The sequence below is a fragment of the Peromyscus maniculatus genome, chromosome 13, assembly GCF_049852395.1.
Source record: "Peromyscus maniculatus bairdii isolate BWxNUB_F1_BW_parent chromosome 13, HU_Pman_BW_mat_3.1, whole genome shotgun sequence".
In the NCBI taxonomy this organism is placed as follows: Eukaryota; Metazoa; Chordata; class Mammalia; order Rodentia; family Cricetidae; genus Peromyscus; species Peromyscus maniculatus.
In genome coordinates, this window is record NC_134864.1 from 51,110,262 (window position 1) to 51,123,157 (window position 12,896).

At 44.6% G+C, this 12,896-nt stretch overlaps 1 protein-coding gene across 1 annotated transcript in view; it reads left to right on the top strand.

Annotated features, from left to right (window-relative positions):
• The window catches only part of Ndufs1 (NADH:ubiquinone oxidoreductase core subunit S1), a 34,914-nt gene extending 34,053 nt beyond the window's left edge, over positions 1-861 (top strand). The window contains exon 19 of the mRNA XM_006975009.4: positions 541-861. Coding sequence (XP_006975071.2) covers positions 541-632 — 92 coding nt within the window. The 3' untranslated portion in view covers positions 633-861. The remainder of the gene's footprint in view (positions 1-540) is intronic.
• Positions 862-12,896: the final 12,035 nt, after the last annotated feature.

Genomic DNA, 12,896 nt, shown 5'->3' on the forward strand with positions numbered 1-12,896 from the left:
AGATGACTATGAGCATGAGCTACCATATCTAGCTGATAAACAGTTGTATCTTTTTTTCTTAGATTTTTTAAGAATTTCCTATCATTTAATTTTTTTATACTGGTATGTTATCTAGCTCTTATGTGATTATTTAATTATTGCTAGATATTAAAAGCAGTTAGCCAGAAAGCTGTAGTGGTAAACAGGAAGTGGAGGCAGGAGGATCATACTTTAAGGAGGTCATCCTTGGCTTCATAAACAGCCCAAGATACATAAAACCCTTGCTTAAAAAATCTCGGCCAGTAAAGAGCTTGTGTGCAAAATGTATTGCTTACTTACAATTGCATTACAGCCTCACCATTTTTTGTTCTTGAATATGTACAACATGAAATTTTTCAGTGTAATCTCAGCACTCGGGAATCTGAGCAAGGAGGCTCACCCTGAGTTTGAGGCTAACTTGGTATACTATTGAGTTCTTGTCTGGCCTGAAATCTGAGACACTGTTTCCAGAACAACAAAGGAAGTTGTATTAACAAACTGCATGTTCTTAATGTCTTTCAGACTCAATTAGCAGAGCTTCACAGACAATGGCCAAGTGTGTCAAAGCTGTCACAGAGGGTGCTCAGGCGGTCGAGGAACCATCCATATGCTGAGACGTCCACCAGGGACCCAAGCTTGTATAGACAGTACATGGACATTGGTGTAATCCCTTACAAGTTTATGTTTTCCAACGTGATTCTGATGATGTAATATTTAAAATTATACTATGCTTATTTGAAAATGGTATTGCACTTACCAAAAGTCTTGGCAGTTTAAATTATGTATTATGTGCACGCATTAAGTAGTTTAATAAAACTGTCATTTGTTCTTTTGTGTTAAAAACACTGATCCTTAACGTGAATTTTGTTTATTTTCATAGATCTTTTTGTTTCAAATGGATGAAATGAGAGGCCTTTCAGGGCTAGGGACATAGCTCATTGGTAGAGTGGTTGCCAAGCATGTGTGAGGCTAAAGACCGAGGCCCCAAAGTGTAAGAAAACAACAGAGAGCTGGGCGTTGGTGGCGCACGCCTTTATCCCAGCCCTCGGGAGGCAGAGCCAGGCGGATTTCTGTGAGTTCGTGTAGATGTAACCAATCGTCTTATTAAAATAAAAAACACAGAACCAATGTAAAAGAGAAAGCTGAGAGGTCAGAGCTCAGAGCTAAAATCTTACCTCCTTCAGTGCTCCTAGCTTCCCGAAAGAGACCTACTTCCTGTGTATCTGTCTTTAAATAGTCTTTCTGTTCTGCCTTCTTATTGGTTGTAAACCCAAACACGTGACTGCCTCATCACTGCCTGTAAGTACAGCCCTCCAGGTCTTAAAGGCGTATGTCTCCAATGCTGGCTGTATCCTTGAACACACATAGATCTACCTAGCTCTTCTACCAAGTGCTGGGATTAAAGGCGTGCGCTACCACCACCACCACCACCACCACCACCACCACCACCACCACCACGCTCTTGCTATGGCTCTAATAGCTCTGACCCCCAGGCAACTTTATTAACATACAATGAAAATCACATTTCAGTACAAATAAAATACCACCATAAGTTCGAGGCCAGCCTGGTCTCCAAAGTGAGTTTCAGAACAGTCAGGGCTACACAGGGAAATCCTGTCTTGAAAAAAGAAATCTCAAAATTTTTTTTAATTTTTTTGTTAAAATGAATTAATAGAAATATGGGACTGGAGAGATGGCTCAGCTATTAAGAGCATTAGCCGTTCTTCCAGAGGACCTGGATTTGAGTCCCAGCACCCACAGAGTGGCTCACAACTGCCTGTTACTTCAGTAGTTCCAGGGGATCGATTTCCTCTTCTGGCTTCTGAGGGCACCAGGCATGCAAGTGGTGCATAACCCACATGTAGGCAGAATACCCATATGCATGAACTAAAACAAAAAGTAATTGGCTGGGTGGTGGTGGCGCACACCTTTAATCCCAGTGCCCAGGAGGCAGAAACAGGAGGATCTCTGTGAGTTCGAGGCCAGCCAGCCTGATCTCCAGAGTGAGTTCCAGTACAGCCAGGGCTGTAAGAGAAACCCTGTCTCAGAAAAAAATAAAATTAATTAAAGAAGAAAGTAAGCATCTTATAATTAACTTAGGAGATGTGATTCAAAAGTAGGTAAAGGAATTCTCTGATGTTTGGTTTTATCTGTAGTCACGAGGATTGAACCCAGGCCTCTAGCAGGCTGGGCAAGGGTTCTCCTGCAGCAGTACAGCCTCACTACTGGTTTTTTGTTTTATTTTTTCAAAATTCTTTTCTTTTGTAATCCTCATTTCTTTCTCCTTTCACCAAAAACCCAAGTGTAGGATGCGATTTTCCTGGCCTAAGAAACAGTATGGCTCTAGAGTAGTGTAGTGTGCCATCCATACTTTCAGAGCTGCATGGGGCTGAGTGCTGACACTATGCTTCGTGTGTGCGAGGCCCCAGCTCCACTGCCCTGAACAAAATAACTGTACAGTTTCTCAACTTGACAGCTTTTCCCAGAAATACTGGACCTGGGTGATAGGTCTTGAAGTTGTGTACTTGACGTGGGGCTAAGGGTGTAGCTCAGTGATAGAGCAGGTATGTGGATCTAGGTTCTCACCCAGCACACACAAAAGTACTTTGTCTAAAACTCCCTAGTTGCCTTGAAAGTATAAATTCTAAGTGAATACAATACAGATTTCCTGTGCCTCCCACTATGCTTTACCACTCACCACTGCTGGTCTCGAAGGGACAAACTCCAGGTTTGTGTTTCACACAGTGCCCTCAGCCACGTGGATCCAGCATCCTTGGACCACCCTCTGGGTACTAAGAATACCTTAGATACTCACAGCAAGTGTGGGTTCTTTGAGTGAAGGGTCTTGCTATGCTGCCCAAACTTAGTCAGATTTACTGAGTTTTGCTTCTAAGAGTAAAATAAAACTTGGATCAGCAGAGGAAAACTGCATGGCCGTGATAGAGAGGACTCTGAGGAAGGTCAAAGCTGCTTAAGTGTACACATGAGGACAGGTGGAGTCCCTTTTTCTTTCCCTTCAGTTTTTCGAGACAGGGTTTCTTTGTGTAGTCCTGGAACTCACTCTGTAGACCAGGTTGGCCTTGAACTCAGAGATCAGCCTGCCTCTGCCTCCCGAGTGCTGGGATAAAAGGCTTGTGCGGTGGCAAATGGCTTCTTTTGCCACCGTGTATCATTGGGTAATATAAACATAAACTTGAACTCATAATTCTCCTGCTTCAGCTTCCTGTGTAGCTCAGACTACATGACTGCCACCACTGATTGCTGCTAACTTACTAAAGCATTTCTTTGCCAGGTCAAACCAAACTCGTCTAATTTTGGAAGAGTTGAAATTTTTTTTAAAGATTTATTTATTAATTATGTATACAATGTTCTGCCTGCATGTATGCTTGCACATCAGAATAGGACACCAAATCTCATTATAGATGGTTGTGAGCCACTATGTGGTTGCTGGGAATTGAACTCAGGACCTCTGGAAGAGCAGCCAGCGCTCTTAACCTCTGAGCCATCTCTCCAGTCCACGAGTGGGAATTTTTTAACATTGTTTCTTCATTTGTAAGCTGAGGATGAAGATGATAACTGCCACCTTCAACCCCTTAGTTAAATCACAAAGTTTATAAAACCTTTGGCCAGTTCCTGACACAGCGTTCAACCCGCTCAGTACCTGAGGACCCCGTTGAAAATGCAGACTCAGGATGTTACTGGCAGCTTCAGGAGACTGCAGGGAAAGCCTGTTGCTGAGTCCTAAATTGAAAGTCACCATCTAAGTGTATCAGGGAATTTAGTTCCTAGACTGAGACTGAGGGATAGCCATGCTTTCTGTAACCTCCAGTTTATATTTTCCTAAAAATAAATAAATAAATAAACAAAGCCAGGCGGTGGTGGCGCACGCCTTTAATCCCATCACTCAGGAGGCAGAGGCAGGCAGATCTCTGTGAGTTCGAGGCCAGCCTGGTCTCCAAAGTGAGTTCTGGAAAGGCGCAAAGCTACACAGAGAAACCCTGTCTTGAAAAAAAAAATAATAATAAAATGCCTTCCTCTCCCAGATTCTGAGAAATTTAACGAATTCTCCAGAGGTAACCCAGTCAACAATGCTACCACCACAGACCATGAAAACTAATTTATTCCGTAGACATTCTGTATTTATTTTGATAGAATTTTTTTAACAGTTGAATCCTAATTTACTGGGTGTTGTGCGTGTGTTTTTTCCTGTTTGGTTTGTTTTGTGACAAGATCTCATGTATCCTAGACTGGCTTCAAAGTCACTGTGTGGCCAAGGAGAGCCTTACCTCCCGAGTCTCCTTCCTCTGTCTCCTGAGGACTGGGGTTACAGCTGGGACACCACCGTGCTTGGTTTCTGAGGAGCTTCTGAGAGCCGGACTGAACAGTGCCCTCAGAAGAAGAAAGCCACACTAGGTACTGAAGGAGAGTTGGACCGCTGAGTGTGTGTGTGTATTTGTGTCAGGGCCAGCATTCGATGATAAATCGTCAGCCTGTTACCGACAGGAGCATTCACCACTGGTCAAGCTATCAGTGCAAAACTAGAGCAAGTTTAACAACCAAAGCACTAGTGTGTGTTTGTTTTTAATGTGAATGTGGGAGTGGGAAGGGGGAGGGGTGCGGACCTGGAGAAGTGGCTGGGTGATTAAGAGCACCTCTGCTCTTCCAGAGGACCTGGGTTTGGTTACCAGTACCCACATAACAGCTCACAACCCTATGATTTCAGTGCTTGAGAATCGGGGTGTATGTACATATGTATGCTAGTGCACACACCTAAGTGTTCAAAGAGGCCAGAGGAAGGCATCAGGTGTCTTCTAGTAATACTCTTCCTTGTTCCTTTGAGGCAGGGTCTCTCCCCAGACCAGAAGCCCATGGTTTTCATCTAGGCGGCATCCAGCAAGCCTCATCAGTCCTTCCGACTCCACCTCCACAGCACAGGCTTCTGGGCATTCAGGGCCCCACGGTTGTACAGCAAGTACTGTTAACCACGGAGCCGTCTCTCCAGCCTTAATCTTTTAAGTAGACCAAAGAAACTTGGCTTAGAACCTATAATTGTGTTTGTTTTGATTTTCTTCCAGCAAAGGCTTGCTTCGTAGCCCAGGCTGAGCTCAAACTTCCAATCTTTCTGATGTTGCCTCCCGATTGCTGGAATCACAGGCCTGCACCGCCACCACACCTGACTCAAGTCGGGCGTTTCAGGAGATGATTCTCTGGTAGGTTGCCGATGGTTGTGTAGCCTGGACTACTGCAGGTAAGCATGGGTTTCAAATGTAGTACTAATCCTCGAAGAGAATTTTTAGCACTGTAGTTTGTATGCAAGATCAAACTCCAAACCCCAAACTATGGTGATAGTCTCCTGTTCCATTACCATTTTATTGGGCTTAACTACATACAGAGAGAGAGAGAGAGAGAGAGAGAGAGAGAGAGAGAGAGAGAGAGAGAGAGAGAGAGAGAGAGAGAGAACCACCACCAGCTTGCAAGGCAAGAACTTAACCAGCTGAGCTCTCCCTAGCCTCTCCTGTATTATTTAGCAAAATAAGTAAGCTTCCTGCCAGAAGATGGAATGTCACCTTAATACTGAGATGAGAATTACTCTGTGAACAATAGAAAGGAAGCAGGATGTCTGAGGACAAATCAGGACCACTGAGCCTATGGAAGCTTTTCTAAGACTTTAGAACTACCCCGTGCTCTGAGGTAGGGTGAACTGGCCTCACTGTTAACCAGCAGAAGCTTCTGTTTGCTTCCTAAGTTCTGGGATAGTGTTGAAATATAAAAGGAAGCCGGACAGTGGTGGCGCACGCCTTTAACCCCAGTTCTCTGGAGGCAGAGGCAGGCAGATCTCTGTGAGTTCGAGGCCAGCCTGGTCTACAAAGTGAGTTCCAGGACAGCCAGGGCTGTTACACAGAGAAACCCTGTCTTGAAAAAAACAAAAAAAGAGAAAGAAATATAAAAGGAACAGGTATGGCTTACTTTAATGAATCTACTTACCAAAGAGAAAAGCACACATACACACACACCCCGTGTGCGTGTGCGTGTGCGTGTGCGTGTGCGTGTGTGTGTGTGTGTGTGTGTGTGTGATTTTTTCACTCAGAATCAGAAGCATCACAAGTTCCAAGCTTGGCTGACATCGTTTTAAAAATAAGTGAACTAGTGAGGTGGCTGAGCAGGTGAAGGCACTGGCCACCGACCTGAGTTTGCACCCTGGGACTCCTCGTGGTGGAAGGAGAGAACTGACGCCTGAAAGTCGTCCTGACCTCCACCTGCAGACCATGCCACCTGCGCACACGTACACAAAGAAGTGGATTTTATTTTGTTTTGGATTGGGGTTTTTGAAACAGACCACTCATAGCCCTGGCTCTTCTGGAACTCATTATGTAGATCAGGCTGGCCTTTGAAATAATAGATCTGCCTGTCTGTCACCCAGTGCTGAGGTTAAAGGTGTGCACCACCATGCCCAGCTTGTAATAGATTTTTTTTTTTAAAGCCTTTTCTTTCTTTCAATGCTGGGAGAAAGTTACTGTTTATCTAAGGTGTGTCATTGCATAGATAAAGCTAAATAATAATAAAGTAACTCTCTTCCTGTAGCTTCCCAAGCTACCATGCCCTTAAAGCAGAAAGTGGACATTTCTTGTTTGCTTAGCTAGAACCACACAGCCACACCTCTTCATGGGTGTGTCTTGTTTCGAAAGTGCAGACCTGAGGGAATGGTCAGTCGGGGATAAGTATCCCTGGACAGCACTATTCCCTTGGGAATTGGGTTGATTTCTCAGTCACTAGTGTGCATCCTCTATGATCTACCCCCTTCATTATCAGCCTCGATGTGTACTTACTATATTTGGTCCATCCCCTTTCAAACCTTTGTTCCCTGAGGATGGGGGAGGCCTGTTACTGCGCCCACCAGCTGTGTCTGCTGGCTTCCCTCTAATGTGCTTCCCTCAGGTTTTCCACTCATGGCACCACCTCGGGTATTATATAAGTGACCAAGGCCAGGAGTGACGGCACACACCTGTAATCACACTCGAGAGATGGAGGCAGGAGGAACAGGTCGTCAGGTTATCCTCAGCTACATAGAGTTTGAAGTCAGTCGGAGCTACATGAGCCCCTGCCTCAAAAAGAAAAAAAAGAAGCCGGGCGGTGGTGGCGCATGCCTTTAATCCCAGCACTCGGGAGGCAGAGGCAGGCGGTTCGAGGCCAGCCTGGGCTACCAAGTGAGTTCCAGGACAGGCGCAAAGCTACACAGAGAAACCCTGTCTCGGAAAAAAAAAGAAAAAGAAAAAAAAAGAAAAAAAGTGAAACATCTATCCAAAATTTCTGCATTATGTGCTCTATTTATACTTGGCTTACAAAATATATTACTCTTTGGTAAAAATGGGATAATTCCTGTTGAAAAATGGGATAGTAGGACAAACAGTATGATTTTAGAAATATATGATATCCTGTGTAAAGTCCATTGAGTGCCAAAAGAGATGTCTAATTTTTTTTTTGTTTTTTTTTTGTTTTTTTGTTTTTGTTTTTCGAGACAGGGTTTCTCTGTGTAGCTTTGCGCCTTTCCTGGAACTCACTTGGTAGCCCAGGCTGGCCTCGAACTCACAGAGATCCGCCTGCCTCTGCCTCCCGAGTGCTGGGATTAAAGGCATGCGCCACCACCGCCTGGCCTTAGTTTTTTTAATTCTAGATTTTATTACGTCTATGAGTGTTTTGCCTGTGTGTATGTATGTGTGTCATGTGCATGCAGTACCCAAGGAGGCCAGAAGAGGGCCTCAGGTCCCCTGGGACTAGAGTGACAGGTGCTTGTGAACCGCCATGTGGATGTTGAGAACTGAACCTGAGTCATCTCTAGAGCCCTCTAATTCCTAATATATTGGGTGCCAGGTAAATAGGGGTACACTCCAGTAATGGCAACACTCAGGAGGCTAGGACAGGAAGTTGGTGTGTAGGAGTCGGAGCCTCTCAGGAACTGCATAATGAGTTCAAGACTAGCCTGGGATGTAGAGTGAAGCTGTCTCAAGAACAGGTCACCGTAAACTTTCTTGTAGCACGAGCTGTTAGAAGGTCTTATTAATAAAAACAAACCTGAGTTGGGGTGAACGCTGGAAGATCAGAGAAGCAGAACAAGCCACAGCCACCTCACCACGCCAATTCCTCAGCTGATCCTGTTTCCTCAGACTGGAAGCCTCTGAGTCCTCATCCAGAATGAATCTCAGCTGAACTGTGCTGCTCAAAAGCCTAAAAGCTTAACCAGCTCTAGTTCCTGGTTTTCACGCCTTACATACCTTTCTGCTTCCTGCTATTACTTCCTGGGATTAAAGGCACGTGTCACCACGCCTGGCTGTTTCCAGTATGACATTGAACTCATAGAGATCCAGATGAATCTCTGCATTTGGAATGCTAGGATTAAAGGTGTGTGTGTGCCACCATTTTCTGGCCTCTATATCTAGTGGCTGTTCTGTTCTCTGACCCCCAGATGCACAATATATTGGGGAACATAATATCACCACACTTTCTGACTGGAGTTGGTTCTTCCGGTTACATTTCTGGTTTAACCCTGTAAGTACATGTATAAAAGAAGCAGTTCTATGAGAAAATGAAAAACAACCTGCAATGGGGTAGAAAGAGATCCCTAGGAGCCTTACAGCTGTTACCGCTAAGTAAGGACTGTGCCTACCTAGTGTTATGTTCTGGGCAGTATCCAGTGTGCTCGTATGTGAACACTGATGTTAACTCGACTCTTCATGCCTGGTGCCAGTGCTGAATAGACAAGCCAAATGCTTACCCCCCGAAATAAAGTAATTTTGCTTAGGCATTCAAATGCAGGGCAAGAAAGTTTATTAAACAGGCTCATCTGTCCAGGAAGAGATCATGCCTCTCTCCTTGAGAGCACTTCCTTCATGCTTTCTGATTCAGCATGTATACACGGTGAAGTTGTTTCTGTTAGTCTCTAGTGCAGGGTAGTTTATGTACACACTGCAGGCCAAAAGGATGCCAAACATCCCTTTCCTACCATTGTCTCAGGCCCACAGTTAGTCCTTTGCCCTAACACAGGGATGAAAGAGGACATCCAACGTTCTCCTCAAGCCTTAAGTGTGCGTGGATGAGGATACCCTCCATATACCACACACACACGATTTCTAAATGTATCTTTAGCTTATGTATATTTTGTTTGATTTTTTTTTCCTTCGAGACAGTTTCTCTGTTGTAGTTTTGGTACCTGTCCTGGATCTCTGTAGACCTGGCTGGCCTTGAGAGATCTGTCTGCCTTTGCCTCCCAAGTGCTGGGATTAAAGGCCTGCACCACCACCACCCAGCTTTTTGTTTAACTTCTAAGTCATATTTCTTCTTTTTTTTTTTTTTTTCTTTTTTCCCCCCAGAGCTGAGGACCAAACCCAGGGCCTTGCGCTTACTAGGCAAGCGCTCTACCACTGAGCTAAATCCCCAACCCCCTACAACCCCCTAAGTCATATTTCTTGCAGTCATATTTTTTATAAAACTTTCAATTATCTTGAATAATATTCATTTTTACTGACAATATCCAAATTTCAAAGACTTCTACAAGTATGAATTAAAAACAGCCGGGTGGTGGTGGTGCACACCTTTGATCTTGGGAGGCAGAGGCAAGCAAATCTCTTGAGTTTGAGGCCAGCCTGGTCTATAAAGTAAGTTCCAGGACAGCCAGGACTGTTACATAGAGAAATCTTGTCTTGAAAAATGAAAAAAAAAATTTTTTTCCTTTCCACATGAGGTGGGATTTTGTTGTTATTTTGTTATGTTATATATGTATGTATGTTTGTTTGATATACGGTCTCACTTTGTAGCTCAGGCTGGCCTGGAACTCACTATGTAGACCAGGCTGGCCTTAAACTCATAAGAGACTTGCTTGCCTTTGCCTTGAGTGCTGGGATTAAAGACATGCAAAATATCACCTGGCCTATCTTTCTGAGAAAGGGTCTCGTGTAGCCCAGACCGGCCTTGAATTTGCTATGTAGTCAAAGACAACTTTTAAACTCCTGATTCCATTGCCTCCATCTTGCATGCACTGGGGTTACAGGCATGTCACACCACACCTCGCTTAGGTCTCTCTCCTCTTTCCCCTCCTTTCCTCCTTTCTCTCTCTTTTCTTCTTTCTTTCTGCTTTTTTTCACTTGTAATATTATTGAAGAAGGGTCATGTTATATAGCTCTGTCATAAAACTCAGCTCACTGGGCAGTGGTGGCGCACGCCTTTAATCCCAGCACTCGGGAGGCAGAGCCAGGTGGATCTCTGTGAGTTCGAGGCCAGCCTGGACTAACAAGTGAGTTCCAGGAAAGGCGCAAAGCTACACAGAGAAACCCTGTCTAGAAAAAACAAAACAAAACAAAAAACAAACAAACAAAAAAACAACTCAGCTCTATCAGGCTGGCCTTGAGTTCTTAGCAATTCTCCTGCCTCAGCCCCTGCATACTCAGATTACAGACAATTACCTCCACACCACTTAATACAGTTTTTTTGAAAATGTAGGTGTGGGCCAGGGAGAGATGGCTAATTGATTCAAAGACTTCCACAAAAAGATGAGGACCTGAGTTCAGATCCCCAGAGTCCCCACAGATGCTGGGTGTGGATGGGTGTGGTAGCCACCTGTAATAGCCGCCTTGGAAGGTTAGAGACAGGTTCCCCAGGGCAAGCGGACTAGTAAGACTAGCCCACCAGCTCTGGGGTTCCCAGAGAAATCCTGCTGAATCAGGTGAAGGGGTGAAAAGCCTTGACATCTGCTGCAGGCCTCCACATGCATGCTTAAACATACATGCACACCTTCATGCCTGGAAACATGCCTACACACACACACACACACACACACACACACACACACACCTGCAAACATGTGGACACATACATGTGCACCAAACACAAACACATGAAAAGAAAAAAACTACATGATGTAGGACTGGGAAACTTGCTTCAAGAACATGAAAAGACCCGGGTGTGGTGGCTCACCCCTTCAGTCTCAGCACTTTGCGGGTAGAAGGATCTCCTGAGTCTCAGCCCACAAAGCAAGTTCCAGGATATCCAGGGCTACACAGAGAAACCCTATCTCAAAGGAAGAAAAAAAAAAAAAAGGAAAGAAATGAAAACATACTCTAGAGGTCTTAAGTAGGAAAACACATTCCCATGAATGAAACACTTAGGCTGTCACATGCAGAAGCAAATGTGAGAACTGTTCTGGGTTAGAAAGGTAGAGTGCTTGGCTAGCGTGTACAGAGAGAGAGCCCTGGGCTCAGATCCCAGCACTGCACAAAAATTGACATGCTGGCACTTAGCTGTAATCCCGACTCTCAGGAGGTGGAGTCGGGATCAAAGCCAATATCTTCCTCGACCACACAGCAAGCTTGGGGTCTACCTAGGACACAAGGCCCTGTGTTAATGTATGTCCTGTGGGAGCCCTTCTTGGGTTCCTTGTGGCGTTACCCAGCAAGTTTGCATAGAGGATGATTAGGACCATGGGCCTGAGTGCAGGTGCCTGAGATGGTCTGCACTTGGCTGTACTGGGGGATGGTCTGTATGTCAAGTTGCTCTGATTGGTCAATAAATAAAACCTGATTGGTCGTGGCTAGGCAGGAAGTATAGGCGGGACTAACAGAGGAGAAATAAAAGAACAGGAAGGCAGAAGGAGACGCTGCCAGCCACTGCCAGGACAAGCAGCATGTGAAGATGCTGGTAAGCCACGAGCCGCGTGGCAAGGTATAGATTTGTAGAAATACGTTACTTTAAGATATAGGAACAGTTAACAGGAGGCCTGCCACGGCCATACAGTTTGTAAGCAATATAAGTCTCTGTGTTTACTTGGTTGGGTCTGAGCGGCTGTGGGACTGGCGGGTGACAGAGATTTGTCCTGACTGTGGGCAAGGCAGGAAAACTCTAGCTCCCAAAAGGCAAGAGTTTCCACCTAAAACCTGAGAAAAAAGATCCTAAAATGGAGCTAAAAACAGTTCCTAATTGTCTCTCTCAAATGAGCGGCAGCTGCCGGTTTGAGCTACTGGCAGGTTCCTGGCGTGTGCGCTTAACCTGCAGTAAGGCGGAAATGAGGCCTCTGCAAATGGAACATTAAGCTGTGTGGTGGATTTAGCCTTTGCTAGTTACAAAACAAAAAAGGTTTCTGGGCTACACGCTGCTTGGATAAAAGCATAGACTCATGATAGCTCCCAGAGCTGGCAGTAAACGTACCACTGCCATGTTGGGAAGCTGAGGTGGACGGAGCCAGCAGCCATAGCGCTGTTTCAGTCTTACAAATGCTGCAGTTTAAGGCGGTGGATTCACAATAAGACAGATTCAGATGGAACAAGACTTTAAATGCTTTACAATGTGTGTAAAAATGTACATAGGCTTGGAAGAGAGAGGAAAAGGAACATAGACAGTTATATAAAGAAATAGAAAGTTTTAAAATAGTAAAGTCTTTAAAGAGAAAGTAAAAGTAATATAAAAAATAAGCCATGTAAAGATGGATATCACACAGAGAGTCTGGATTATATTGTCTTTGGGATTTTTAACTGCAGAAAGACATTTGATTGTAAAGACTGCTCAGTTAAATCAATGTGTATATTTTAAAGGTATTTCAATTTTGAAATTTATGTCTAAGGATGTTTTGCTTTGGAAAGGAGACTCTGCTTTTGTTTCTACAGAAAGCCAGAGGCTATGGATTTGTTCCAGATTAAGATACATCAGGTTTGACCAGCCAAGACCACCTGAAAGGTCTCTGATGACACCATGGCCCAGATGATTCAACATCCAGAATTGTTTCAAGGCAACTGGCTCAGACGATACAGCCTCACGGACTACTCCATGATCCTTAAATATTCTTTGTGTCCCCATAAGATACAGCGCCCCCCTCCAGCAGGAAGTAGTTAAGAGAA